At 40.7% G+C, this 24,821-nt stretch overlaps 1 protein-coding gene across 1 annotated transcript; it reads left to right on the top strand.

The window, feature by feature from the left end:
* Window positions 1–1,983: 1,983 nt before the first annotated feature.
* On the top strand, window positions 1,984–24,500 carry C3H5orf34 (chromosome 3 C5orf34 homolog). The gene is made up of 14 exons (XM_038322693.1): window positions 1,984–2,292; window positions 5,200–5,275; window positions 5,407–5,635; window positions 5,764–5,853; window positions 8,635–9,281; window positions 11,067–11,168; window positions 12,189–12,312; window positions 12,957–13,048; window positions 14,511–14,580; window positions 16,039–16,209; window positions 17,974–18,068; window positions 19,995–20,090; window positions 22,767–22,807; window positions 23,536–24,500. Exons 3-14 carry the CDS (start codon window positions 5,441–5,443, stop codon window positions 23,727–23,729), a joined length of 1,917 nt encoding a protein of 638 aa, XP_038178621.1. The 5' UTR covers window positions 1,984–2,292; window positions 5,200–5,275; window positions 5,407–5,440; the 3' UTR covers window positions 23,730–24,500.
* Window positions 24,501–24,821: the final 321 nt, after the last annotated feature.

Below are 24,821 nucleotides of genomic sequence, written 5' to 3'. Positions count from 1 at the left end.
AATGACCCTGGGCCCTGCCTCACTAAACCTAATAGATCTTGGTTTCAGCTTTCTCTCTGGCAATACTAACAACAATATTAAAAACATCTAGTAATCTAAAACAATAATTTGCGTTCTCTGTGCTCTTCTGCAGTGCTTTTGTAGGCTCGTTACCTGTTTTAATTTAAAAAAAAATTTATTTTGTATGTACGGGTTCTTTGCCTGCATGGACCAGTGTGTCCCTGGTACCCAGGGAGGCTAGAATAGTGTCTGATTCCCTGAAGTGGAGTTATAGAATTGGGAATTGAACTCAAGTCCTCTAGAAGAGCAGCCAGTGCTCTTAACTGCTGAGCCATCTCTTCAGTCCCCTTAACTTTTTAATATCACATTGTTTTATTCTTTTAAGTCTTCGCCTAGCGTGTAAACAGCCATTGCTCTCCAGACAAATCTTAGTTACAATTTTCACCATGTGAACTCAGAAAATTTAAGTTTAGCTCAGACTTTTCCTAAATTCGTTTATCATTTCTGCCACCTTCCCACTTGCCCAAACCAGAAATTTGGGCAATCTTAGAGTCTTACTTTAAGTTCCAGGTCTAGTAATTCCCCAGAATATAATTATCTAAATAGTTGCTGGGGCTGCTGTCTCCTTGTGCTGAGAACCTACAGTCTATCTCTCATTGTTTGTTCACAAGCCTTCTACTGAGCTCTTCTTATCCTTGCCCACAATTCCATTCTCCATCAGCAGTTTTTCAGATTTCATGAAATCTCTTGTAGAAATTTCACTCAGGTCTTGAACATTGGAAGGACAATGGGCAGGGGTGGAAAACTGCAATGTATAACGTGATGTGGCAGGTCATTAGAAAGAAAACTTATCTATTCAAGGATACCTTTACATAAGATTGGAATCTATTTGCTTATCAGTATTTTTTTCAAATGATGGTTGAGTTAGATTTTTTCCCAGTCCCTTGATGCCATCTTTGCTTACACTAAACAAGTATACCCAATAATACTTTTAAAAAAAGTTGCCTAGATACATTCTTAATAATTTAGAATGAGAAAATCCCCTCAAGTCTGGCTCCATTCATAGTGATCTGGCTCCAATGCTTCCTGCCTCCTTCCTCATCGTGCTTCAGCCCCTGTAAAGGAAATCATCTTTCCCTTGGACTGCTCTGAGTCTGCTTGTACTTAGCAAGCACCTATTTAAAACTCCAGACATTGAGGTGCGGTCATATGGGTTATGCTCCTGTGGAGAGATTTGCCCCCCTTTGCTCTGAGCTCATGGTCATATTGGAGGCAGTAAGGCAGCCCACGGAGGTCTGCTTTACTACCAAGAGGTGTCTGGATTGTTGTGGACACTGTCTACAATCTGGAGGCCAAACTATTATAATTGTTGCGGGGTGGGGAGTTGGTGGGCGGAGATCACGGCCAGCTGGTCTACAGAGCGTGTTCCAGGATAGCCAGGGCTGCACCGAGAAATCCTGTCTCAGCAAACACAAACCCTTCAGGTTTCAGTGGAAATATTTTTCTAAGTCTGCTATATGCGCTTATAGAGCACTGGGGTTTTTTTAATCTTAAGAACACCCATAATTAATTAAATCATTACTTTGTCTTCCCAGTCACTCTCTAATCCAAATCCTGACTTCAGTGAATTGGACTAATCCGTTTGTTACGTCTAAAGGCGATAAAATAGGAATTAGAAAACAATTTTCTGGCACTTCTTAAAACAAGTAGTCTCGATATTTTCCATTACTTTTTTAAGAATTTAATCACTCTGCTAAAACCCATCCTTGAGTTAGTGGTTGCCTGGTATGGGAGAGGAGTGGTCCACAAACCTAATGCCAATCGAACTTCAATTTCCTCAGACGGACTGAACACCCAATAAGTGGATACCAGAGTCCGACCCGGAAATACCCGTCCTCTTCCGGTCCCGCCCTTTGCAGCGAGAGGCGGGACTTCCGAGCTCACTTTTTCCGGAGGTGGCGCTTTCTTCTCGGTGCGGGAGGTTCAAACTGCTACCCCTCTGTTTTGTTGTTTTTCCTTTCTGTCGTCCGGCTCGCCGCTGCTGCCTCAGCCGCCGGGACTTGAACAGAAGTCTCAGTCGAAACACTTCTTGTGTCCATGTTCTTCTGCAGATGAGATAATTTTCCTTCATCAAGAAGTGTCACTCGGTAGTTACTAGATTACGGAAGTAACCCCGGAGAAGCAGTCGCGAACGATACGGTTTCTGCCATTTGAGCTAAAGAGAGGCCGGTCAGAGGCCTTGGCTGCTCTCCCCTCGATGAGGAAAACAACCTCCCAGTCGAGAACTGCCGCGTGAGTGTCAGAGGTTTGGCGGCGGTCTTGAGCGCGTGTACCCGCCCCTTTCTCTTTCCCCGGGTAACTAGACTCTATTTTGAAAAGCGAGGTTTCAGCATGCAGAACAGACAAGGTTTTCCAGTTCGTCATACCAGGCATAATGTATTGAATGATGGGAATGCAAACAAGAAGAAAACAATGCAGAGGAGGCCAAAAATCCATATTCTGTGGTAGCGCCAAGAACTTTTAAACACTACACTCTCCTGTGTATACTTGAATAATAACTTCAGTAAAGTTGCTATATGGGAGGAACAAAGGAAGTGATTCCATTTCCCAGTCTGGTAACAGGAAAGAGACTCTTTCAACTATGCATCAGCACCTGTTTTCTCTTAAAATACCAGACATGCGTGTATGAACATATATATACATACACACACACACACACCTGTTGTCATGGTATTTGTTCATTGACATTGAGTAAATATGTAAACAAGTAATGTAAAGAGTGCGGTCTGAGTTCTGGAACGTTAATAGAGAGAGAAAAACAGGAGAAAGGTCTTAACTGTAGGAACAGAGAGATGAGCTTCCAACAAAAGGAGGTAAAGGGCCAAATCCAAGCAAGATTTTTTTTAAATATTTTATTTATTTTTTTATTTTTACGTGCATTGGTGTTTCCCCTGTACATTTCTCTTTGTGAGGATGTTGGATCCCTGGAACTGGAGTAATAGTTGCGAGCTGTCATGTGGGTGCTGGGAATTGAACTTGGATCCTCTGGAAAAGCAGCCAGGGCTCTTAGCCGCTGAGACATCTCTCCAGCCCCCCAAGCAAGATTTTTTTTTTAAAAAAAAAAGTCAGTAGAAAACTAGTTACAGGAAGACAGCATCAAGAAGTCAGAGAGTCATTAACTCGTATTGCAAACTCAAGGGTAAGAAGAATTTAAACATCCATTCTTTTATTTGTTGAAAGTGGTTTTGCCTGAGATCATTCTTTGCCTAATACTATCCCAGTGATATATTTGCGAATAAGGCATGTGAGGTCCTTTCTGTTTGAGTGTCTATCCTGGTGGGCGAAAACAGACAAATAATTTCGATACTGATAAGGTCCATGAGGACAAAAGGTAAACCACGATAAGAACATGTAAAGCAGTTTAGCTCAGGTGATGACGTGGGCCTCTGTGCATCGGTGTTCGTGCTGAGATGGCAGTGCTCACAGGGAGAAGACGAGCTAGACAGAACAGTGCGAGGATTTTGAGGTGGACAATGCCTTGTTCAAGAACACTTTTATAAAGCCGATGTTATTAAAGTGACCTGAACCAGGGAGTTAGGGAGTGGCGTTTGGAGACAATGGTGGGCTAGATTGTGTGGCCTGAAAGCTCTCGTGTAAGAATACAGATCTCATTCTGTGTACAAATGGATAGGGTTGGTAGGGTTCAGCTAAAGAATGAGTTTAGGGGATGTTACAGAAGTCTGTGTTTGGTGGGAGTGCCTTTGTTCTAGTCCAGTCAGATTCCATTTTATCTGTGGTACAAAGACATACAAGTCTGTGCTGTTAACTAACTAAAATCTCTGAAAGGAGTGGGGTAGATTTAGAAGTTCTTTAGAGAAAGAAAATAGTTAAAACCGTGTGAATCTTAGTAAGAGATAGCACATAGTTAAACCATTTGCTTGCATACAAGCATACTCCACATAAGACTTTAGCCTATATTGTGCATAGCTCATTGCATAGCTAAAAAACGAAACCAAAAGATGAGGCTAAAAGGTCGCAACTGTTACTAAGCTAAAGTGTTGGATTTAGGATTTAGGTAATGAATAGAATGATGAAAGTAAAAACAGAAGTAGAAGCAGAGCAGAAACCCTTAGTATCCCGAAGTGGGATCAGAGGCCGGAGAGAGGGAGGAGTTTGGAAGAGGGGACAATGTACGACTGTGTCACAGACTGACTGTGTCTAGGAGACATTGGGTGTACAAAGACGTGGTGGCCATTATGAAACAAGGCCAGGGGAAACGTACAGGGGAAAGTTGGGTTGTAATAGAATGACGATTAGCAAGAGAATATGGCAATGAGGGTTATGTACTTGAGAGGTTTATTGATAGGGAATGGCCATAAGCTTGGGAAGTATTATCTCTGCATAGTCGTTTGTTGTTTTTGACCGATGAGACTTGAGCACTTGAGTAGAAGGAGAGGGTAATATAGAAGAGGGTGGGGTTCATGTTAGAAAGAATTAATATTTCATAAGATTTATTGAGCCCTTACAAGGTGGCTTGGATAGTGCTGGGCGCTATCATCGGTATTTTGTCACTTAAACCTACTGCAGTCCTGTAACCCTCTCTTTCACATGAGCAGACATCCCTGGCGTCTGCCTAGCACCTAGGGGAGTATAAATGAAGCCCACCTCCCCTTTGCCCCACACAGGTATGGAGAACAGTGAAAACAGTCGTTTTGGAGGTAAGAAATAGAATTTAAGAAGTGAGAAATTCAAGACACTCAACTAACTGCTTCCTTAACTCCAGACTGGGGAGCAATAGGTTGTGGTATTTGTATTTCTTCAAAGGTCTTTTTCCTTAGATTTGCTAGTTACTTTTGGCCTGTCTTTTGCATGTGCTAGAACTGATTTTTTGCATTACTTTCTTTTTATTTGTTGTGGTTGCTTGTATGTGTTATGTGTGAGTGCAGGCATGCACGGGCTTGCCACAACTTTGTTCTCACTTTCCATGGTGGATTCCAGGGATGTGACGCAGTACCTCAGGCCTGCATGGCGAGCACCTTCATGTGCCGAGCTGTCACGCCCACCAAGATTGCTACAAGTGTAATTGGTTTATCTGCAATGAGATCCTGAGCATACAATATACAAAACTCAACTTGAGAAACAGTAAAACCACAAAACTTAGCAGGACATTTGTAACTGTAAACTGTCTTCTCCTTCCAGGTTATGTTCTTAACAGTGGAGTGAAGCTGTAGGGGTTACTCAAAGCTTTTAAGGAAGATCATTTTAGGTAACCAAGGTAAGACCACTGCTCTTCCACCAAGGGTGTGCACAGTTGGTGTCCTTGTGTGTAGTCCCTGCGTTCCTAGGAAATGCAACTCTTGAGCACTCAGAAAACCGCCTGTGCTCCCATGTCCCCATTTCCTTAAGCCTGCACCGAAGTGTGGCAGAGCCGGGCGCAGGAATGGCAGCAGAAGTGCGAATGGTGCTTTATGAGGATGACTCAGTGCAAGTGCAGTATGCTGATGGCTCCACACTGCAGCTCTCTCCTTGTGGCTCGGAGTTTCTGTTTGAAAAGGCGTCTGCTCTTTCTACACACCCTTTACAACAGCCAGAGCGAATTCGTCAGCGGACACACTTTGTCATTAGCACCTACCGGGTAAGTAGTAGCACAAAAACACTCTTCTTAATACAGAGGGAAGCTGCTAGAATAGGAAAGGTAACTACGATTCTGGACTTTGGTCATTCTGAACTGATTTTCAGATAATTTTATGTTTCTTTCTCTAGGAGCAGCTACAGCGAGCCCTGGATTTTCGAAACTCTTCAGCTACATGCCCCTTTTTATCTGAAAGCCTCATACCTCCTGAGAGGAAAAAGGTGATGCTTTAAAAGCACATTTTGATGAGTAATATTTAGTACAGGTTAATTGTAAAGAGTTGGCTTAGCACTTGGAAATGGGCACACGCTATAGAATGCACAGTCCGATGTGCTGAATCAGACCACGGAAGTTACACATTTCAACTCCTTGACATTTTCTTATAGCATTTCTTTTTTATATATATATAATTTATTTATTTTTATTTTATATGCATTGGTATTTTGCCTCCATATATCTCCATGTTAGATCTTGGTATACAGACGATTGTGAGCTGCCTGTGGGTGCTGGGAATTGAACCCAGGTCCTCTGGAGACCTCCTTGCTCTTAACCTCTGAGCCATCTCTCCAGCCCAGATTGTAGCATTTCAAATCATGACTTTTTTTATTCTCATATGCCTCAATATTAAGAAATTTCATAAATGAACTTTAGTAATTGTGTGTGGTTGTCGATGTGTAATAGGATATGAGCCTAGTTTACTTTTTCCATGCTTCGATAAAACACTGACCAAAAGCAGCTTGGAGAGCAAAGGATTTATTTCAGTTAGTAAGTCAGTCCATCGTTCGGGGAAGCCCAGGAAGGAGCTAAAGCAGAGACCTTGAGGAACACTGACTGGCTTGCTGTCCCTGGCTCGCTTAGCTCCTGTTTTGTAGTCCAGCCCCCTCCGCCCAGGGACGGCAGCACCTCCAGCGGGCGAGCTTTCCTGCATGATTGAGTAACCGAGAAAATGCCCCGCAGACCCATATTATGGAGGTGTTCCCTCAGTTGAGGTGACTCAAGTTTGTGATTAAAAATAAAGACCTAGCCAGTATAATTTGTAATTATGTATAAGTATAAAAATTTTACTCTTGTATCTATTTTTTGATTTTGAGGAATAATGGTATATGGACTAGGAACTAAAAGCATTTTTTTTTTTTTTTTGAGACAGGGTTTTTCTGTGTAGCTCTGGCGCCTTCCATGGAACTCATTCTGTAGACCAGGTTGGCCTCAAACTCAGAGTTCTGCCTCTGCCTCTGCCTCCTAAATGCTGGGAGTAAAGGTGTGCACCACCACTGCCCAAAACCAATCTTAAACATACTTAAAGGCTGAGGCAAGAGTGTTAGCATTCAGGCATCTGTGCTGGCTTGCCCTTGGAGCGCTGACAGGAAACCTCAGCTGCAGCCACTAAGAATGCCTCCTGTGCACATTCGCTACGTTCCTTTTAAAAGGTGGTTCTGTGTCTGCCTTTCTTTCTCCCTCCCTTCCTCCTTCCCTCCCTCCCTCCTCTTCCAATAAACCTCCCTTTTATGTGGCATGACTCCCTTTCTGCCATTTTTTAAAATTATAACAAAGAGGATCACTTGACCTCCTAAATTTAAGACTAACGTGGGCACTGTAGTTAGATCCTGTCTCCAACAAACCAAAACTTCAGTGGTACCAGTGTGGCATGGGTATCTGCTGAGATTTCCTGAGTTACCAGCTCCTGTGTAGACAGAAAACTATGTTTCAGAGAGTTTTTCTTATTTAATTTGTGAGGTTTTTCAAAGTGGGGAAGTTAGGACTTGAGCCTAGTCTCAGTGACTCTTGGTAGTAGGGCGTTAGCCCAGGACTTCACAGGTGGCTGACAGGCAGGCATTTCACCCCCGAGCCACACCCTCAGCCCAGCTGTGCCTGTTCATTGCTTCCCAAGGCTCTCTCACCTCATGCTGTGCTGCGGCTGTATTCGTAGTCTTATATCTGTGCCTTACTGTGCCAAGATGCCTGCAATGGACAGCTTAAAGGGTGACTGTTTCATAGGGAATGTAGGCAGAAGCAAAGCCTAGCAGCCAGGAAGTAGAGGGAGGAGAGACCCACTTCCTCCAGCCAGACCTAGCATAGCCCGCTCATCTGTGAACTCATGAATGGATTAATCCTTGCGGGGTCTTTGTCCAGTGTCTTGAATAACTGCGCCATTAAAATGGTGCCATTTGCTGCTGACACTGCAGTTTGGTCATGGACTGTGGGCTTTCAAGATTTGATAAAGATGGAAGTTGAAACGTTGACTATATGCAATAATTGATTAAAATTCTGCTATGTACAGTACTGTTGATTTCTTGTATGAAAACACAGAGACTGTTAACTGAGTCTGCTGCTTGCTAGGGTCAGTTTACATTTGAGCTTTTGAATTGTTTTAAATTATTTTAAATGCCACCTGGAATTAATTTTAGCTAATGTTGTGCTGGGCATCTTCTAGGACAGGGACTTCATGTTACGTTTTGGTTCATCTGGTGATACAGCATTTCCCAAATGCTGTCTGGTAATTCCAATACCACCTTTCTCCTATCTCATGTGACATTTTAAAGTATTGAATTTGTTTCTGTATTATCTGTGTTGTTTTCTCAATGACTTCTACAGGAGTTTCATACCATGTAAGCTCCAGTTGCTTTTGTATAGTATGCCACAGCCTAAGTTCCCTTTCATGTCTGTCCTTTGTCAGATTAGAGCTTTGGGATGAGTGGTCTGTACATCCAGCTCTCCCTAAATCATTGAATTTTTTTAATCAAAGTAAGTTTAGCACTAATCAGATGGTATCTACCTCTTTCTCCCCACCCCTTCTCTCATTTGTGTGTGTGTGTGTTTCCAAGAGAAATATTATTAGCATCCAATATTATCTGTAAAGCTGTATATTAACTCTAATTTTTGTTTTCTAGGTAGTAAAAACACAAGTATATTAAATTCTTATAAAGTACTTTTAATATCAAAACTATGGGGAAAATGAGCATTAGCAGAAAATATGGGGTTTTTATTTTCTTCTCTCAATTCAGCATATCTTCATTGACTTCTCTGAAGTAAAATGGCCCAATCTTGCTGGAGACGACAGCATCACATATTCAGAGAGTGGTGCTGTGAAGATAACGTCACTGGATGGACGTGCACACCTTTGCCTGCCCAGATCTCAGCATGAATTTACAGTCCATTTTTTGTGTAAAGTGAGCCAGAAGCCAGACTCGTCTGTAGTACTCCCTGAAACAAATGATCGTGTCCCAAAAGATAAACTAGTTGGAAAGACCACAAAATTCTGCACGTGTGGAAGTTTATCAGGACAAAGATTAAAGAATAAAGAAAATGAACTTCATCGCCAAGTCTTGAAATCTAAAGAAGCGTCAGCGAGCATATGTTGTGTGAATGGAACTGAGGGGAAGGAGGGGCTGCCGTCCCCGAGTACTAGGCACGGATGTGTGTACGCGTGGATGAAGCAGTGTTGGTCTGTCGCCTCCTGTCCAGAGCAGTGGAAGTACCCTCTGTCTTTAGCGCTTCGTTTTCATAACAAAGTTAGCGTAGCGTCTGAAACTGATGCAGATTTCCCCGCAAGTGGAAGCATAACTTCTGACGCCGCAGAAGAAAGTGGAAAAGAGGTTTCTGTTCTTCCCAGAGCCCTGTTACTCAGCTGCCCTGCCCCACACATGCACAGGTACCGCAAGGATGGCTTGTTGCTCAGAAAGGTTGGGGAGAGCCCTTCTTTACCTGATCTTAGCTTTTAGATCAACTGATACTGCTTTGGTTGGTTGGTTTTGGTTTTGGTTTTTTTGAGATGAGGTCTCACTATGTAACCAGGGCTGGCCTTAAAACTCTCTGTATACCAGGCTGGCCTCTAACTCATAGAAACCCTTGTCTCTGCCTCTCAAAAGTGCTGGGATTAAAGGTATGAACCACCATACCAGCCACATCTGTTACTATCCTTACTCTCATTTGATTGGCTAAAATTTTTCATTTTAAAGGATAGTATTTATAGCAATGTAGGGTATTTAATGAAGGTTTCTGTCTATAGAAGGATTATTAAAGTACAGAAGAGCAGGGCTCTTTGGGAGAAAGCCTAGAAGGAAGTCTATGGCTGGTCACTGGAGCCCATGAACCCATGACCCCGTAGGCTAGACCATAGACCCTGGACTTGCCCATGACCCCACAGGCTAGACCATGAACCTGACAGAGTTTTGGCTACAGTTTCTTTCTTTGCTATCAGCCCCAAGAGCTCCCCGTTTTTTAATTAATTGACTATAAATGTGTCCTTTTTAAAAAGGTTCAATATATGAAAACCTTTCTGTGGCTAGGTCAAAAACTTTCATTCAAAGATAAATAATAGTTAAATTTGCAACGTGAACTTTTTATGAGCATTCTAGTAAATTTTTTATAAACTAACATTTATAAATTACTTGTGTCAGACTGTTGTATTTTATGTATTTGGTATAGGAACCCTGTTACAAGAGTCACTATAATCCTCTCATAGAGGAACCTAAGATCCAGAAATGGTAACGAACACAGCGAGTTACATCACTAGCACCTGTAGAATTGAAATTTGCTCCTAGGTCTTCTCTGAGTACACATTTTTACCTAAAACATAAGAATAGCTTTTGGGCTTGCCATAATTATCTAGTTAAAACTGGAAATTCCAGGATTCTAAATATGTGACAGAAGAGGTTTTATGCTTCTCAATTAAGTGTGTCTTTGACTGGATTTAGGTTGAAATCCATTTCCTTATCCTGGCACAGCAGGCTTTCATGACCTGGTGGCTTCGTTGGCTGTAGTCCTCATGCCTGCCATCGCTGTGTCCTTGCTGTCCCTGTGCCTGCTGAAGTGTCCTCACCATTGCTACAGTGCTCACACGGACTCCCTTTCGCTCCTGCCCCAGCTCCTGCTCTTTGCTCCAGCATTGCCCTCCTCCCCACCATCTCTTTCCCTTACTCAAGCCCAAGCCTTACTTCCTTGGAGCGGTTTCTCAGTCTGCTGATAAGCTAGGTCCTTATTCGTGTCCATAGCGCTCATTGCCCCCCCCCACCCCCCAGACTTGGTGATTTCTGTTTTACTATACTGCCTGATGGAACATCCCCACTGGGGACAGGAAGCATGCCTCCTTTGGGGGACATTAAATTCTCCGTGTGTAAAGCATTACGCCCAGCCTACCAGAGATATTTCAGTAAAGATCTGTTTTTTTTTTTTAATTCAGGTTGATTTTAAAGATTAGTAAAAATTTTAATTTACATCATTCTGAGATCCATTAATGAAGTTGCTGAGAATTAACGAAAAGATACATGACAAAATAAGGCTTGTTTTAAAATTTCTCTAATGTGTGTGTGTGTATATAAACATATACATTATATAGTTAGGCAAGGAATAAGCATTATGGTGGCACTGTCTGTTGACTTTTAATGGCAATTATTTTGAGCAACCGGAATTAATGCTCCGATTTTCTCTTTCACAGGTGGAACTTCTGTGACTCACTTTTGCAGAGACAGTCTGATGGAGAAGACTATTCCTATCCTGAGCTCGTGAAGGTGGTGTGGTGCAAGGGTGTGACATACAGGTGAGGCTCCTGTGGTGCAAGGGTGTGGCGTACAGGTGAGGCTTACATGGCATCTCCAATGCCATTGAAAGTCAGTCTTGCTGGTGGATATATGTTTGTATCAGAGACCTAGGGTGTCCTTCTGGACATTAGAAGGTCTGGTTGTATTACCTGCTGAGCATGGAATCAGCCTAAGGGTGATTCTGTCAAAGGAAATCATTCCTTTCATGACTGTTCTGCACCTACACTTCTCCACTGAATTTTCTCTCCCCTACCCCTATCTAATGACTGAAATATGGTGTTGGCCAGATCCATCTTTACATCCATGAATAATAGTAGAAAATGATACCTGATGTTTTTTGATTGACAGAAGGCTTTCCCTTTCCTGTATGAAGATCCACCCACTCTGACAGCATAAGTTTTAAATTTCTTATTTTTTCCTGGGGGTGGCAACACGTGTGTGTGCTTTAGCATGCATCTAGAGGTCAGAGGACAACCTTCCGGTGTCAGTTCTTTTCCATCATGTGTCCCAGGGATTGAACTCAGGGCATCAGGCTTAGCAGCAAGTGCCATTACCTCTTGATGCCCCCACACCATAAAAAAGATCTGTTCCAATAAAAGTAGTTTCCCTGAAGAATATACCGGATGCTTTGGTCATACCTGACTGCTACATGTGTAACATTCCTTACATGGATAGTTAATCTCACCCATCAGGTACTGATTACACCAGTTATTTTTGTTGAAGAATGATCTTATTTTCAGGACCTAGAAGTGTGGTATTCAGCTTCTATGCGTTGACATTGTTTGGTGACTCATTATGTGTCAATCCCTAAGTTGGCACTGAGTATGTGAAGACAAGATTCTCTGAACTCTAGAAGCTCTGAGCTTAGTTGTTGCAATAAGCATATAAGACACTTTTGTGTGTCCTATTTCTCTTTAGTGCAGCATTACCAGGTCTCTGTTTTTGTGGTTGTCTTAAAGATTGCTTTCCTGGATACATTAGTCTTCGTTTAAAAAAATACGATTATTTCTCTATTTTAGGCTTAACCATAAAAATGTAAACTCAATAGAGATTTATCCTGGAGATGGATCAGTTTTCAAATCAGAAGGGCCTTATTTTGGTAACTATTTTACGTATTATTCGAGTCAAGAAAAATCAGAAAAGGTAAGCTAACAATGAAGTTCAAGTTTTGGTAGAAAGTTCTTTCCTATATATATAGATGTTTTATGTAATATCTCACTCCTCACCATGGAAAATTAATATAATCTTACTGCCAGCATTGACACCTTATGAATTATTAATCACTTTGTTTTTACTGTAGTTACACCCACTGTTATCCATTAGCACCCTAAACAGTTTGTTTAAATCAGAAACTAAATTTGTAGAATTTGTCCATAAAAAACACTAAATCCCAGAGCATTACCTTTGAGTCACTATACTACTTTGAATTTATATTTACAAAGTACAAACCATGTATTGGGGACTAGGTAGACGGTTCTGTGGGTAAAATGTTGGCCATACGAGCATGAATGAGGAGAACCTGAGTGTGATCCCCAAGGCACACATAAAAGGTGGACAATAGTATGTATCCCCTGTATCCCCCCACCCTCCACCAGAAAGGCACCATAAGAATATCATTAAAATATGTAGGTTTTATGGCTTTAGAGTATTAAAATAATTGCTTGCTTTGTTGGTGTGTGTGTGTGTGTGTGTGTGTGTGTGTGTGTGTGTGTGTGTGTGTGTGTGTATTTCAAGGAAAAAACAGTTAAGTACTAAGGGCCAGATTTTTGTTTGTTTTACACTTTCAGAGAGAAGAAAAAACTTATTTCATAAATAACCTTCCTCCAGACAGACCAGGAAGTCTCTTCTCTGTACGTTCTCTGATTAAACAGGCAACCAGGTAAGTTGGTAATGTTCAGCTGAGAGAAAAGCGTGCATCTGAGTACCTTGATATGTTTCTTCTGTTAAGGTTAGGACGCAGTGGGTACAATTTGTCTTAGCCACAAATCTGTCAAGTTTTCTGGTCTCATAATTTAAAAAGTAATCCGTGTCATTACAAGAGTATTTCTGGCTTTGAAACTGAAGTCTGGATAGACTTCCACACAGGAGGTGGGCGAGTCCAGAGAGGACTCTAGTGCTGTTCCTCTGGACAAGTGTGCAGCCTTATGATTGCTTTAATCAAGTTGGGGATTTGAGGAAACATTTGAAATTTTCCCAGTTTCTTATTTTCACCGTAATAGAGTTTTATGAGAGTGTACTAAAGATAAAGTGTGGATTGGTTCATTATTTCACCTTTTTAGAAATTGTTTTGATTGCTGGGGAATCCCTTTAGTCCCAGCACTCAGGGAGGCAGAGGCAGGCAGATCTCTGTGGGTTCGAGGCTTACCTGGTCTACAGAGCGAGTTCCAGGACAGCCAAAGATACGGAGAGAAGCCCTGTCTTTAAAAAAAAATTAAAAATTGTTTTAATTGGGGCTGGAGAGATGGCTCAGAGGTTAAGAGCACTGTCTGCTCTTCCAAAGGTCCTGAGTTCAATTCCCAGCAACCACATGGTGGCTCACAACCATCTGTAATGGGGTCTGGTGCCCTCTTCTGGCCTGCAGGTATACACACAGACAGAATATTGTATACATAATAAATAAATAAATATTTTTTAAAAAATTGTTTTAATTAATCTACAGCACCCAGAAAAATGAAAATGCAATGCTGAATTAAATAATTTTTAATTTTAATGTTTTTATGAAAGTATCTGTAAACAATTTCTAGGCTAGATTAGCAGGCTCAGAAATTATTTGATTTTCTATACACAGTCACCTGTTTTCCTTGCCATCTTTAGACTATGCTAAATCTCTTAGTTATGTGACTGTCACGTCTTTAGAACATCTGGGCAGCAAGAAGGCTCAACTGAGGAAGGTGCTTGCTATGCAGGCCAAGTAGCCTGAGCTTGACCTGCTAAGCCACATAAAGGTGGAAAGGGAACCAAAGCCGCAAAGATGTCCTCTGACTTTTACACACATGCCATGGCACACATGACTGATCACCGGCACACATGAGTGCACAGACAACCACAAATAACTAATTAATTTAAACAGTTTTAAAGGCGCCCCTAAAATTATCCATGGAGTTCCTTTGTTGCTAGAAGGTCAAGGAGTAGCTTTAGCTAGCCACGAGGAGGCAGAGGGAAAAGATGGTGGCCCCCATCTAAGAACTTAGCGCTCTCTAGGAAGGGAGTTGCCGTAGTCGGCTGAGCTGTTACGTGGCATTCAGGAGCTGCTGAGACAGTGCGCCACTGTTCCGGGTGTTTGAAAACGCAGGAAATGTCATCATTTGCAAACACTTAGGGGCTGTTTTTCATGTTCACAGAATTCTTCAACACTGTGCCAAGACAAGGCTTTCACTAAGCCACAACTATCATGTCTGCTGCTGGAGAATGGTATGGGAAAGCAAGACTGTTAGCTGTGTGGGTGTGTGCTTGCACATTCAAACTGCTTTCAGCTAAGTCATGTGAGAAATTCTTTTTGACATTCAAATTTGTTTATTCAAGAGAATACCTATCTGAGCGGGCTGTGGTGGCACACACCTTCAATCCTATCACTCAGGAGTCAGAGGCAAGCAGATCTCTAAGTTCAAGGCCAGCCTGGTTTACAGAGTGAGTTCTCGAACAGCCAGGGCTACACAGAGAAACCCTGTCTTAGTTAGGGTTTCTGTTGCTGTGATGAAACACCATAACCTAAAGCAACTCGGGGAGGAAAGACTCACAGTTCCCCATAACCATTCATTACCAAAAGCTGCGAGGGCAGGAAGTGATGCAGAGGCCATGGGAGAGTGCCGCCTACTGACTTGTTCATCATGGATTGCTCAGCCTGCTTTCTGAGACAGTCCAGGACCACCTGCCCACAATGGGCTGGGCCCATCAGGCATTAATTAAGAGAATGCAGAATTTACGAAGGCATTTTCTCAACTGAGGCTCCTCGCTGATGACGCACTCACATCAAGTTGACATAAAACCAGTCAGCACAAGCCCTGTCTCAGAAAACTCAGAAATATCTGCCTCATAGACAGACTGGAAAATCATTGTTTTTTTAAAGCTCAAATAATTGCACATACTGGGCAGATACCTTCTGTCACTTAAAGCTCAAATAATTGCACATACTGGGCAGATACCTTCTGTCACTTAGGGATGCCCCTTGCCCCTGTGTTTTAGTGTATGTAATCCCTCACTCCTGCCCCTCACCCCTACCATGTTGGGATTTAAACCTGGGTTTAGAGCATGCCGAGCACACACTCTTATCACAAAGCTCTACTAGCCCGTTTTTATTTTTCTTTGACTTTTTGATGCAGAATGTCCTGGCTGGCCCTAGCTAGCCCAGGCTAGCTTCAAGCTTGACATCTTCCTGCCTCAGCCTGCCAAGTGCTGAGATTACAGATGTGTGTAAACCACCGTGTCCAGCTGATTGTTTGCTTCTTTGTTGTAATGGAGGAGAGATGGGATTGATTGCATTGAGTTATGTTACAGAATCGTCATTACAAATCCTGATAGTATCATATTTTAAAATTCAATTCATTAATCGTAGCTTACAGGAAATGATTCTCAGACATTGATTTTTGGGATCCATACTCATTTGATTATAAACTTATATGTTGTTATAATTCACAGGTTTTCCCTAAATTAAGTTCAAAGCAGGATGGTAGCTTCCAGAGATATTAGAACTTAATCTTGCTAGGTAAACAATTTTGCATGTGTAACTCTTGAAAAGTTGAAGTATAGATAATTCTGTAGCACTCAACTTCTGAATACGAATCTTGAGTTGCTTCAGGGTTCATTAATAATTACTTATTTTTTTCAAAGAAAACTCCTGTCTTGTGATTGATGTTCTTTACTTGGCTTTAGGTACCTGAAGTAAATGCTAACAATCCCCTGCCCGTGCTTCTGAAAGAGTCTCTCTTACCCAGTGTGGGGAGATTTCTTGCCTACTCTGATGACAAAGTTCACGCTGTCTTTTTAGATGGCGTCACTCTAACACTGAATTGGAATTTCAGCTCCTCTGCTGAGAACAGAGAAGTGAGTATACCTAGGACAGCTGCTCTCAACCGTCCTAGTGCAGTGGCAGTCCCTCATCTTGTGGAGACCCCAACCATAAAATACCGCTGTTGCTGCTGTTAGGAATTGTAATGTAAAGATTTGATATGAGGGATATCTGATATGTGAGCCCTGAGAACTGCTGTCATTTGTTATGCTCAGTAAAATTTGCTGTAGCATTTGTAATCGTCACATATGAGATACCATTCTGATCTTAGATACTTGTATATATTATATTACTATCAGGATAAACATTATCTCCTCAAATATTTATCATTTCTTTGTGATTCAAGATTCTATCTTCTAGGTTTTCTCAAATACATAATAAATTATCCTTAATAGTTTGATATCTACATTGTGAAATATATCCTGATTAGTTACTTATCTACAGAAAACAGTATTACTTTATCTCAAATTATCATGTTATTGGGTTTTTTTATGTGTATATATTTGTGCCTTTGTAAGTTTATGTACCCCATGTGTATGCAAGAGCTCTTGGGATCAAAAGATGGCATCTGAGTCCCTAGAATTGGAGTTATATGATATGGAGTGCCCTTCTGTATTCTGTGAATATGTCTTACTACCATTATTAATAAAGAAACTGACTTGGCCAATAGCCAGTCAAAATATAGCAAGGTGGGAAATCCAAACAGAGTAACAGAGAGAAAGAAGGTGGGGTCAGGGTAGATGTCAGCAGCTACTGGAGAAGCAAGATGTGAAGTAACAAGCCATGAGCCTCGTGGTTAAATAGAAATTAATAGAAATGGGTTAATTTAATTTATAAGAGCTAGTTTATAATAAGCCTGAGCTATTAGGTCAGTTTGTAATTAATATTAAGCCTCAGAGTGGGTTATTCAGGAACTAGCCGGGAGGGGGGGTGTGGTGGGGTGGGAGAAACCTTCAGTTACAGTCATGGGCGTTTGTGAGCCACCATTTGGGTGTTAGAGACTTGTCGAGAGACTTCATTGACCTCAGTGAATTTCCTAGCAAAAAAACAGAAAAGTATAACAAAGAGTCACTTTATGTATATAAAATAACACATTGCAACAAGGATTGGCATTTATAATAACTGTGTGGGTGATGACTTATACCAACAAACCATTCAAATCTAGTCTTTGAGTTCTCAAAATAAATTTGTAATGATTTCATTCCTTTATTTTTAAAAAAAAAAAAAAAGATGCTCAATTGTTCCACAAGGACATGTGCTCAACTATGTTCATAGCAGGTTGCTTTGTTATAGCCAGAACCTGGAAACAACCTAAATGCCCCTCAACCGAAGAACGGATAAGGAAAATGTGGTACATTTACACAATGGAGTACTACACAGCAGAAAAAAATAATGCCACCTTGAATTTTGCAGGAAAATGGATGGAGCTAGAAAACATTATTTTGAGTGAGGTAACCCAGACACAGAAAGACAGTTATCACATGTACTCACTCATAGGTGGTTTTTAAACATAAAGCAAAGAAAGCCAGCCTACAAACCACAATCCCAGAGAACTTAGACAACAATGAGGACACTAAGAGAGACTTGCATAGATCTAATCTACATGGGAAGTAGAAAGTATAAAAAGACAAGATCTCCTGAGTAAATTGGGAGCATGAGGACCTTGGGGGAGGGCTGAAGAGGGGAGGGGAGCAGAGAAAAATGTAGAGCTCAATAAAAATCAATTTTAAAAAAAAAGGTTGCTAACATTTTAGTTTTTAGTTTTAGAATGATAGAACTTACCTCTTTTGCTTCTTAAGGTAAATCAAGGTCTGGCCTTGGGTTGGTGCAGATTAATTCTTCCTGATGGGCAGGATCAGCTGATTCAAGCTGAGCATCCTGGAGCATATGAAAGGTATGGAAGAGCAATTTTATTGTCATGTCTCAACCGATGGAGCATATGTATAACTTAAATGCTTTATGTCGTCTTAGTTTTTCCAGATTGCAGAGTTTTCAGTTACACAGAAATTTAACTCAATGAAATATATCAAGTCAGCTTTAAACGTGTGTTTGCCTCCAAGCGATTTTTTAAAATAATTATTTTCAGCATGCCTGATTTCCTGTGGCAAGTATGGTCGGCTGTGTTAGCCTACTTTCTAATTCCTTAACGAGACTGAAAAGGTAGTTTACAAATGACTGTAAATGGCTAAGATTGTATGCATTTCTGTGAGTGTAAAACACTGAAACTAGTTGGGGGATGTTCTTAAATGGGAGGATGCTTGAACTGAGTTTATAGCAATACAGCTTTTCTGCTAATGTAGTTCACTGTTAGTTGTTGTTAGTTGACTACTCTGCAGGTAGTAGTCTTGACTTTAGAGCAGCTCCAACTGTCGGGACCCAGAACTGCTTACTTAGCATCTTGAATCTATTTTTCTGTTGTGTGGTCTTGTTTTGATCTAAATATTCCAACATTCAATTGCTATTTTAAACAGTTTCTCTCAAAAAGATAGTCCCTTTGGCAAATGTTTTCATGATTTGTTCTATCCCATCACTTAAGATCATTCAATTTATTAAACTTGTTTTTGATACTCATTAACTTACATTTCATTATATGCATGTATATATATATGTTTATACATGTGTGTGCTCCAATGGGCATTTCCAGGTTTAAATTTTAGAAGGCAAATGCATATATAGACTATGTAAAGACATATGCCGAGCTTAAGGAATTTCACTTTACTTTGAAAAACTAAAAAGAGTTAGACATTTAAATTTGAGCTTTAAGCCGGGCGGTGGTGGCGCACGCCTTTAATCCCAGCACTCGGGAGGCAGAGGCAGGTGGATCTCTGTGAGTTCGAGGCCAGCCTGGTCTACAAGGGCTAGTTCCAGGACAGGCTCTAAAAAAGCTGCAGAGAAACCCTGTCTCGAAAAACCAAAAAAAAAAAAAAAAAAAAAAAAAAAAAAAAAAAAAAATTTGAGCTTTAAGTGAAGTGCAAGTATTCCTTTCTTGTTTTGATTTAGATGTTTTCTTTATAATATGAATACAAATAAAATTATTTTATTCTTTATGAATATGTAAAAAGGTTACCTCATCTGTTACGATTTAGAAAATCTTATTGCCTCACTTAAAATTTTTCTTTATCTTTTTTTTCTACAAGCTGTCTTATTTTTTTTTTTCATTTCTTATATATTTATAGAAAGTATACAAATTTAGACTGGGAGTGTAGCTAGGTAGTAGAGCATTTCCTCAGCATAGACAAGGACCTGAGTTTCATTCTCAGCATACAAGGGGGGGGGGGGGAATAAATAAAAAAAACTTAAAACAAGGTGGCACGCCCTATAATTTCAACAGTTATCATGGGGATCAGGTTCAAGGTCATCCTTTGCTGTGAATACCGTTGGTTAGTAAAGAGGCTGCTTTGGGTCTGAGGTAGGCAGCGCAGAGCTAGGTGGAGAAGACTGAACTGAATGCTGGGAGAAAGAAGGCGGAGTCAGGAGAAGCCATGTAGCCCTGCCAGAGACACACAGGGTGGAACATTACCCAGTAAGCCACAGCAACTTGGCGATATACAGATTAATGGAGATGGTTTAGGATATAAGAGCAAGCTAGAAATATGCTTAAGCTATTGGCCAAACAGTATTGCAAATAATATAGTTTCTGTGTAGTTATTTTGGGGCCAAGCAGCCGGGAACAAACAAGTGACCTCCTACAACAATCCTTAGCTACACATAAGTTAGAATCGAAGTTTTGCTTTTTTTTAACTTCATTTTGTTATTGCACAAATTAATTATAGAAATTAATGAGTTTCCCTATAAAATATTTTTAATGTGTTTTTTCCAGATATGTGACATCAGTAATATCATGGTGCAGAAGACTAACCCAGACTAGTCTAAGACAGGAGCCCAAACAGCTGTCACCTGTTCTCAAAGAAAACTGGTATTTATATTTCTTGTAAACTTAATTTGTGAATAAGAGCCAATTAGTACTTAAAAATTAGTATCAAGGTATGATGGTTTGCATAAAAATGGCCCCCATAGGCTCATATATGTGAATGCTTACTCACTAGGGAATGGCATTATTTGAAAGAATTACAAGGAACAGGAGGTGTGTGGCCTTGTTGGAGGAAGTGTGTCACTAGGGGATGGACTCTGAAGTTTCAGAAACCCATACCTGGCCCAGCCTTTCTCTCTGGATTAGGATACAGCTCTCAGCTACTACTTTCAGTGCAGTATATGTTGCCGTGCTCCCTCCATGATGACAGTAGACTAAGCCTCTGAAGCTGTAAGTAAGCCCCAGATTAAATGCTTTCTTTCACAAGAGCTGCCTTGTCTCTTCACAGCAATAGGACAGTGACTAACACAGGGCTGGCAAGACGGCTCAGTAAGTAAATGTTTACTGCTTAAGCTGATGACCTAAGTTCAGTCCTCAGACCGCATGTAAAGCCAGAATTGTCCCCTGACTGTGCACACACACATACAGAGTGAATAAATAAATGTTAAAAACAATATATTTTAAGTAGCAAATGAAAAACCTTGAAGCTTTTTTGCCCAAGAAACATATTTAACAAAATCTTTTTCATACTATAAGCTTGAAAATTACTTTTTCTAAAAAAAAATTACTTTTTCAAATCTGATGTACAGAAAACTCTGCACTGAAAAATTTATATCAAAATAAGTGGCTCTTTATATATGATAAATTAAATTTTTGTGGAGAATTCAGTATTAAAGGAAATATAATACTGAGTAGAATAAGCTTTTTTTAAAAAAATTGACTTTTAAATAATTTCTGTTGTAGTTATTCTTGTCCCAAATTAATAAGCGCGTTAGAAAGTAAAGCATGTAGTATTTTTAGATCCTCAGGAGACTGGGCCAGGGCTCCACAGGAGTGTCTCAGGACATCAGACTTCGGGACTCATCAGAAGCAGAGACAGAAAGGAGCGTTCAAGAGAAAACTCAGCAACTGAGAGTAACTGGCTGCTCTTTCAAGGGATGCGGGTTTCGTTTCCATCACTCGTGGCAGCTCCCAGCCCTCTTTAGCTCCAGTTCTACGGGATCTGACACCCTCTTCTGGCCTCCACAGGCACCAGACATGCATGTGGTGCACAGATCGACATACAAGAAAACACATATACACATTAAGTGTAGAACAGGGTCTTTTGGCCTGTGGACACAGTGAGAAGACAGTTTGTCAGGAGCAGGTAGTATTTGCTAGGATATACTATGTTTTGATGAATTGAGATGGATCCTATAATAGAGGTTCACATGGGATGAAAACACAAGTTCATAAATGTAAAACTAGTTGGAAGGTCATTGATGCTCTTAGTGTCACTGAGTAAAAAAATCTCAGTGTACTAGAAAAGGATACCAGGAACAATTTAGGAATGCATTTTTTTTCAGATTTATTTTCATTTTTTTTTTTGTGTGTGTGTGTGTGTGTGTGTGTGTGTGTGTGTGTGTGTACGCGCGTGCAGCTCAACCAAAGGCCTGGAATCTCCCAGAGCGCTAACAGCAGCTCTCAGAACCAGACTCAGGTCTTCTGCAAGAGCTATCTGTGTTCTTAACCACTGAGCCATCTCTGCGGTCCCAGGAACCTTCTTTGATAACCCTGTTCTGGGACCAGATCTAGGGCATCGTGTGTATTAGGGAAGGACTCTACAGCTGAGCCTAATGTATGACCTCTCTAAAAGGAAGTTTAAGGCGACTTAGCATAATGTAGCAGGATAATGTGTGCGCACACACAGCCTAATTTAAAGTCTTTGCCTGGTGAATACTTGTTAGAATAAATCAAATGAAAACAGTAGGTGTGATTTTAGTGTGCTGACCTTCTCAGGATCCAACTTTGCAGATGCCTCATCCCTCAACTCCAGCCTGTTTCAGAGCAGGAAAGTGGCTCAAAGCAGCTGGGAAGGAGGGAAGTTGCATATGATTATAAAACTGGTCACTAACCTTTGCTTAAGTTATAACTGGTTTTGTTTTTTATTAAATGCTTTGTTTACATCAAAACTGAATGAGGGTTACGTTGGCATTCTGAGAAATGAAGTTTGAAGCGAGGCAGTGGTGGTGCATACCTCTAATCCCAGCATTTAGAGGCAGAGCCCAGCAGATCTTGATGAGTTTGAGGCCAGCCAGGTCTACATAATGAGTTCCAGGCCAGCCAAGGACAACATAGTGAGACCTTGTCTCAAAATCAAAAGTGAAAGTGCAGTTGGTGATAGCAGCTGTGGGTGCAAGCAGTGAGGAACAGCTGTGACCCCCAAGACACCCCTCACCCCATCCTCTGCCTTGTCAAAAAAAGAGTGTGGTTGAAGGAAGAAAAGATCGCACATTAAATAGCTTTCTAGTGTGTAGTTCGGTATTTTTTCTACCTTGCTATCATTAGTTTATTGGTTCAACTTCTTAGTAACTTGAATAAAGCACCATTTCTAGATAAATGTCCTCTTTAATTTTTCAGAGGTAGTCATTATAGTGTCTGTATAGTGTTCTGATGTGGGGGAACATGGTAGAACATTCACATAAGGGGCTCTGCTAGAGTGTTATGCTCAGCCCTCACATGCTGCTTTTTCTGTCACGTGTATAAGAGCTCATGTGCCAATTCATCCTTTATCTTTCATAGGTCTGTTGCTTCTGAGCTTGAGAAAATACAGAAATTTAACTGTATCCTTTAAGAGAATGTAATAGCCTACAGAAGTATTCCATTTCAGTCTGTTCGTAATGACTGCACTTTATGAGGGTTAGTTCATGCGTGCATGTGGCTGAGTTTTGCTGAGTCAGACAATATCTAAAATATTTTCTTGTCATGAAATGTTATGTTAACATTTATACTTTTATGTTTGAATTGGATAAGGAATGATGAACTAGGATTAAAATCTTTTGGAGACATTTCCTCTTATATAATTATATAAATTATAGCTGTTAAAAATCTATCTGTAACTTCTGTTATGAACCCTATCATTCTCCTTTGGGAGAAAATAGTTATACAATCTTACTCAAATAATAAACTAGTTCTGTAAGAGAAGGCAAATTTCCTTTTACTCTAGATTTTTGTTCATTAAAAATGTGCAGCATTTATTGTTTCTAACCCTGTCGTCCTGTTCTTGTTCCCTTTTTATTTGCTTAGCAAATGTAGGTTAAGAAATGTTATTAAGATTTTCTTTTCTTTCCTATTAACCCTCCATCCAAACACAATCCCCCACTTTCTTACACTGTGGCTGAGTTCCTCATCTCTAAGGGATGAACTCCATAAACTCTGAAGTCCAATGTGATCATGAATTCAGTAGATAGTCCTTAAACTGAGAAATAGTTTCATACCGAAGTCAGGTTTTCTTAAAATCAGATTGTATAATGAAAAATGTGGGGTAAAGCTCCTTAACTGAGTAATTCAGTGCTCCTGGAAAATAGTGGGATCCTCCACTTGACTTCTGGCAAGAAAAGTGAACAGTGTTCTGATGACCGTACGTCAGAATCTTCAGAGACCTTGCTAGAAGCAACTAATAAAGAGAGTGTATCGATAGCATTGAAAAGAACTTCTGAAATCCTTCAGGATATTGACTATCTCCTGTCAAACTCTAGAAAGTGAAAAATGGAATTATTGCAACAGTAAATCTTAAGGTTGTTTCACATTACTGGTATGAAATTGCTCGTAACCCAAGGAATTGCAAGTGCCACTTCTATAGAATGTGCAGAACTGATTTAACTTTGATTGTATTTTACCTAACTTGTAAATTTTAGTGTGTGTATTTATTTATATATATATGCATTTTTAAAATAAAGAACTATTTTAAATTTTGAACTCTTTCATTTGTCACATCAGATGTATAAGAAAAGTTATGTTTTGCCATTTTTAATCTTGTAATGTTAATTTCCAATTTTCTTTTTGAATGTGCAGAACTGTCCATTTGGTCATTTGCTATGCAGTCTCTCCTGGAGAGCTAATGTAGCAGATCTTCTTCTTTCTGGTCCCGGTTCTTGTCACTGCTCTAAAGAGTGCCGTGCACAGACAGTGAATTAAGTGAGAGGAAGATTTTCTTACAGGAGAGGACAGTTAAGATTTGATAGAGAACTCTCTGCAGCCACAGGCTGCCTGCCGTCCAAGGGCTGAGGGCTGAGGGCAAGCCTGCTGAGGAAGAGCAGGAGCAAGTCTGCAGGGTGGGCCATGGCCTACAAAAGGCAGATGCTGGAGGGTTGACATAGGCTCTGAAGAGGCTCTGATTGGCTGGGTATATATCAAAATGGAGTGAGAAAGTAAGGCTCAATGAAGGAAGAGCCTGGTGAACCTGAAAGAGGAGTAGTTCGCAGTTTAGCTGGTGGTCCCATCCCCTTGCTGTCACAGCCATGGTAAGGAAGCAGAGATTCAGCTGTCTGGAGGGCAACAACCGATTAACTGTTATTACATAAATATGTATGCATATATATCCCTAAATAAATGCAGCCTACGAGTCTGTATAATGTTTCTTGTGTGTGTGTTTTCTGGGCTGTGATTTGAGGTAACCAATTGGTCTGCTCTTCCCCAGGGAAGACATATTTCTCTGACTCTCAGCACTCCTTAGTTGCCTGTAATTCTGTATGTAGTGTTGAGACCTCCTAGCCTTCCCTTGAGTTTGAAAGAGAGCAAGGAGGTGTGTATGAGAGGACTTGAGGGAGGGAAGGGAAGGGAGAAATGATACATTAT

The sequence above is a fragment of the Arvicola amphibius genome, chromosome 3 (assembly GCF_903992535.2).
Source record: "Arvicola amphibius chromosome 3, mArvAmp1.2, whole genome shotgun sequence".
NCBI lineage: Eukaryota > Metazoa > Chordata > Mammalia > Rodentia > Cricetidae > Arvicola > Arvicola amphibius.
Note: the sequence above shows the minus strand (reverse complement) of the source record. Positions and strands in the feature narration are given on the sequence as shown.